Source organism: Mustela erminea, chromosome 6 (assembly GCF_009829155.1).
Source record: "Mustela erminea isolate mMusErm1 chromosome 6, mMusErm1.Pri, whole genome shotgun sequence".
Classification (NCBI taxonomy): Eukaryota; Metazoa; Chordata; class Mammalia; order Carnivora; family Mustelidae; genus Mustela; species Mustela erminea.
This window is the reverse complement of record NC_045619.1, coordinates 737,324-742,790: the sequence shown is the minus strand read 5'-3', so window position 1 is coordinate 742,790 and position 5,467 is coordinate 737,324. Positions and strand designations below refer to the sequence as shown.

The following is a 5,467-nucleotide window of genomic DNA, read 5'->3' as shown; positions in this document are numbered from 1 at the left end:
GCTCCTTCAGTGCCCCTTCTTCCCGCTTTCAGAGCAGGGGGAGAGCAGGGGGCCCTGGGGAGGGCAGAGGTCCAGCTCCTGCAGGTTTCCCCCGGGCCCCGCGGGCCGGAGCCTCCAGAGAGCTGGGTCTGGGAACGGTCCTGCAGGACGGCGTGGACGCGGACGGCCACGTGAGCACGGGGTAAATATGAGGATAGCCAGGGGAGGAGCAACGTGGTTTTCTGCAGGAGGGGCTGGAGGGCAGGCTGAGGTCCTGGCAAGGCCCCGCTGGGTGACCTGGGGCGACACGCAGTGTTGTTAGGACTCTTCAGACTTCAGATGGTCCCGTTGGGTGCCCTTCTCGGCAGGCAAGTTGCATGTAGTAATTTGGATATTAAAATGAGCATTTTTTTTTTCAAAAGACAGTCCCCTGGCACATCTCTGGACCCTGTCCGGAGGCCCCCCGCCCCAGGCTTGGGAACTCGGAGGTGCCCTGACTCGGAGGTCACCGGGGAGTGACCAGTGTGTCCTGGTGGGTGATCTGTTGGTCACAGACTCAGGCCCGGCTGGCCAGGCCCAGAGCCGCAGCACGGGAAAGGCAGGAAGGTGCCTTGCGGGGCCCCGGCCCGAGAGCCTGTGATGCGGGAGGTGCGGGGGGACAGGACGGTGTGTTTAGTGCTGGTCTACGCGGACGCCGGGTCAGAGACCAGTTGTTATGGTTAATCTCGGCTGTTGGTGCTGCGTGCTGTAACTCGAGGGGCCCACACTCACTTCTCAGCTGGGGCGCCGGTCCAGGCTCTCCCCACCACCCACGAACCAGTCAGATGCTTTCTTCTTTGCTGTCTCCAAGGGGGCCGAGGGAGAGCAGGCGGAGCCCTCAGCCCCAGCCTCACCCTTCCCACCTGCCCTTCTGACTTGGCCAGGGCTTCCCCCGAGCGGGTCCCTGACGGCGGGGACCAGGAGTCTGGGACGGAGCCCTCGCCCCTGCAGCACAGCTCCTAGGTCCTCGGGAGTGGGGCAGTGGCCTTGGGAGGCCAGGGCAGGAAGAGGAGGCCTGGCTCAGAAGGCAGACCCTTCTGTCCCCACCGGCTTCAGAACGACCAGCAGGGCCCGGGGACCCCAGGGGCATCGAGCAGCTCTGGGCCTGGATGAGGTCTTCCTGACAGACAGGCGAGGACGTGTTCTGAGGCCAGCTGGGGCTAGCACCCTGGCTGTGTGGCCCAGAGCTGGGCTTTCCCTGGGGCAGCAAGCTGGGGGCACCTTCGGCCTGGTGCACGCAGGAGCGGGAGGGCCCGGCCTGTGAGGATGGCTCAGGTGGCTGGGGCTTAGGATTCGGGGCTGGCTAGGTGGTTGCCGCAGGTGCTGGCTGTGTGCCCTCCGCGGTGGCGGTGGCCGAAGTTCGGAGCCACAGCCTTCCAGAGAACTCGTCTGTCATGCAAATGCCCCCTTCTGGGCCCCTGAGGGCCTCTGCTCTGCTTGGAGAGCTGTCACCAACCAGGGTGTGTCCCCTCCTGGGCCCTTCAGGTCCTAAGCACCCTACCTCCCCCACAATGGGTGGCAGCCGAGGGACGCCCCTCGACCATGAGGGTCCCCTGCGGCAGACCGAGGCTGGCCTGCGACTGGACCCTGAGGCCTCCGTGCCCACGCCGGCCTCTGTGCAGCCCCAGGACAGCCACGGTCCCCCAGGCAGTCCGGGATGGCCAGCACTCCGTCCTTGGCCGCCTCCAGAACTATGAAGGAAGGGGGAGGAGAGGGAGCTCAAGCCAGGGCTCACCCCCCCCCCCCCCCCCACGGAGCCGAGCGTGCTTCTGCATCCAGGCGCCTGGGGAGCCCGGGCCGGTGGCGGCCAGGCCCGGGGCCTGTGGTGGCGGGCCCTGGGAGACGGGCTGAGGGACAGAACCCGCACCCACCTGCCCACCGAGGCTCCAGTAGGGGCGTGGGGGGGTGGCTACCAGCCCAGGGGTTGAGGCTGAGCTTTAGGGAGCCTGCTTGGGTGCTTGCGGTAGACTTGGGGCCCCTGGCAGGGGCGGCTCCAGCCGGTGGTGTGGGCCTGGCTGCTGCCACCCTCTCTGCTGGCCCGGCGCCATGGCCACCCGTCCCAGGACACTGTGTGCGGCCGGAACAGGGCGTGTGTTTGCTCAAGGCGCCCCATGGGTCCCTGCACAGCACCTGGGAGCCTCGACAGGCCGGACAAGGGCTCATTGTGTCCCCGGGCACCCCTGCCCCGCGGCCGTGGGCCACAGAGCTCCCGCCGGGTCCCCCACTCCCCACTGCTCTGCCCCAGCCTCCAGATCTGCAGCCTCGCACTGCCCAGCAACCCCGCCCACCCCGTTCCGCCTCCTGCCTGTTGTCCCTGCCCTGTCTCCTTCCACCTGCGCTGCATTCCGCGGCCTGCACCCCCAGCCTGTCCCCACGTCCTGCTCCCAGCGCCCACGCCCCTGACAGCCCACACCCTGGCCGGCCCCTGGGCCTGGGCATCCGGATCTCAGGTACTCCTCCCAGCCTAGATGCCCACCCCAAGTGTGCACCGCGCTCCGTGGGCCCGCCCGCGGCTCCTCCCCTCTGCCGCACCCAGACAGGTGTCCCTGGGGCAGGAGACCCTCCCGGCCAACTGCCTGGGGCCCGGCCTAAGGGTCGGGAAAGCGCGGCCCTCAGTGGCAGGGCTTCCCGCTTGAGGGGGCCTGGGAGGTGGCCATCCCTTGGGTGGGGCCAAAGGTCCTGGGGTGTGTGTGGTGGGGGGCAGGGCCTGGATGCCCTCCGTCAGGCTCAGGGCTGGGGCCCGCAGATCAGAGAGCCACAGTGCTGCCCAGCAAGGGTGGCAGCCCAGCTGCACTGACCCAAGATGGAGCCTGCGGGTGAGGCCTGGTCACAGGCATTGGGGTGTCTGGACTTGTCAGTGGACGCTCAGGCTTGGGGAGAGCCCCTGCACGCTCGTGGGGGGCCTGGCGCTCAGGCCTGCCGCTCAGGGTCCACACCGGCCCAGCCGTGACCCAGCACCCAGGCAAGCCCGCCCAGGTCCTGGCACGTGGGTGCGCGCTCACTGCCCCCTGCCCACGCAGATGCTCACTCCCCTCCAGTCCCACAGCTGGCTCAGGGCACTTTCCCAGACGCGCCTCGGGCACCCCCAAACCTTGGGGCAGGGCCAGAAGAGGGTGAGGGGGTGCCCACAAGCCAGGAGTGCCTGAAAGGTCGCAGTGACGGAAAGGCTGTCACCGCAGGGCCCAGGGGAGAGCGGGGGACAGGGTGAGGCGCTGGGCTGGTGTGTCCTTGATGCGTGAGGCATGGGAGCAGGACCTGAGACCGAGGTCAGAGAAAGGGGCTGGTGCAGGCCCCCTGCTGGGAGCTGCTAGGATCCGGGTCTGCCCTGCCAGGCCCCCCCGACCGGGCTCTCAGGATCCACCGGCCGTGGCCGTCCCTTCCACGGGGACGTGTACGGGTGATGTGGAGCTCGGGGGCACGGCGGCAGCGCCTCTCACCCAGCTGGAGGCGCCTGCGGAGGAACGCCGGGTGCCGGCCGCTCCTCCGTGACCTCCCCAGCCCCTCGGCCGCCCAGGGGGTCACCAGGGTCCCCACTGACCGGGCTCTGTCCTCTGCCCGCGCCCCACCCCCTCAGGCCGTGAGCCTCCTCCAGGTCCCAGCCTAGGGAGGGCTCGGCTTCCTGCCCAGCCGGCAGGTGGGAGGCCTAGGCCAGACACAAGGAGAGGACGGCCACCGGGCAGGCTTGTGCTCTGCGCTGAGAGGGGTAGAACCGGTCTGACCGTGTGCGCGCGTGTGCGTGTGCGTGGCCATGCTCGCATGTGCGCGCGGGCTGGGATCCGGCCAGGAGGCCCGCGGAGCAGACGCCACAGCCTGCGTCACGGGCAGCGCCCTGGGGCGCCCGCCCAGCGGCAGATGGCAGAGCCCTGACGGCAGCAGAGCCACGAAGGCTGGGCCCCAGGGGTGGGGGGATGGGCCGAGAGCGGCTGTCTCGCTCCTCCTGTCAGGGCAGAGACGCAGAGATGGGTGCGTGGGGCGGGGGGCGGGTCTGGACGCGGCCGGGGCCTGGCCTCTGGGGGGGTCAAGACCTGCTCGGTGGGCCCAGAGACCCACCTCCGTGCGCCGGGCGGATGGACCCATCTCCAGCGCCCGGGGCCACCGGGGCCAGGCTATCCAGACACAGGCCCTCCCGCCCCGCCTCCCTGAGAGGCTCCACACCCAGGCACCAACGCTTCTGCTGGGGGCGCTGGGGTCCCGGCAAGTGAGGCGTCAGGAGAGCCCCTTGTGCAGGCTCAGCCCAGCCCACTCCTCCGGCCTGGCCGGGCTCCACCCCCACCCACCACACTGTCCATGCTCACTCCTCGTGGCCTGGCTGGAGTCCCTCTGCCGCAAGCTACCCCCCCTCCTCTGTGACCCTAGATCCTCCTGATGGGAGAAACCTCCGTCCTGATGTTACCTGACCCAGGGACCCGCAGGGACACCCAGCCCCTCCTGTCCAGTCTCCAGGCCTGGCCTTGGGTTCTGGGCCGCCCACCCCAGCTCCCCTGCCTCCCCTCCCCCACCCCCCTCCCCCCGACTCAGGGACCCCGGCCTCAGCTGGCTCTCTAGCCTCTGAGCTGGGCAGCACAGCCTGACCTGAGCTGGCAACTGGGGACCGGCTGGCCATTTGCATTTCTGAGCCTCAGTTTCCCAATATGCAAATGAGGAGGACGGGGCAGGTCTTGCGCCTGGGTGGGGGCGTGGCTATCTGTCTCCCCTCTCTTCCTAGCCCTGCTCTCCAGCAGACAAGATGAGGCATCAGGAGCTATGCCAGGAACTGGGATCCAGGACCGGGAATGACACCCCCCCGGGCCTGAGCTCATTCCTGCAGCCACCTCCAAGCCCACCTCAGTCCGGCCCAGGCCCATCGCTTGCCCAGCCGGCCCTGACCGGGTCTGCTCTGGGCCTTTGCACGAGTCCAAGCCCAGGCGAAGCCCGAGAGGCTGGTTTCAGGGCCCTGTTGGGTGCCCCCACCTGCCCAGCACATCATGCCCCTCCCCACTCACACCTTCCCCGGCAGCCCTGTGGGGACCGGCAGTGCTCCCTGAAGACCCATTTTGCAGTTCAGAGAACTGAGGCCCAATGGCTCTGCCTTTCCTCCACAAGCAAGAGGGAGCCACTAAAGGGTTTGGAGCCAGAGAATGGTGTGTTTAGAAGCAGGCTCCAAAGGCTTCATCAGGAGCGTGCGGAGGCCCCTGGGAGTGGGGAGAAGTGGCAGAGCCTGGGGGCTAGAGCTGGGGGAGGTCCGGCAAGGGCAGGACGGGTCCCAGGATTACTGCGACCCGGTAAGCTGGGCTCTCCTGCGGCCCGTGGGGCGGCCTCAGCCCCAGGTCCCAGAGCAGTTGACTCACTCGCCTGGGAAGCCGAAACCCCACACGGGCACGTCCCAGAAACTACGAGCCGCCAGGGAAGCCGCTCCCGGAACACCCAGACGGGGTGTGGCCGGAGGTGGAGGCTGAGAGGGCAGAGGGTC

At 68.8% G+C, this 5,467-nt stretch overlaps 1 protein-coding gene across 1 annotated transcript; it reads left to right on the top strand.

Annotated features, from left to right (window-relative positions):
* Positions 1–92: 92 nt before the first annotated feature.
* Positions 93–4,934, top strand: LOC116592607 (basic proline-rich protein-like). Its single transcript, XM_032345873.1, has 2 exons — positions 93–2,318; positions 2,370–4,934. The coding sequence occupies exons 1-2, from the start codon at positions 1,676–1,678 to the stop codon at positions 2,813–2,815; spliced, it is 1,089 nt and encodes a 362-aa protein (XP_032201764.1). The 5' UTR covers positions 93–1,675; the 3' UTR covers positions 2,816–4,934.
* The last annotated feature ends 533 nt before the right edge of the window (positions 4,935–5,467 follow it).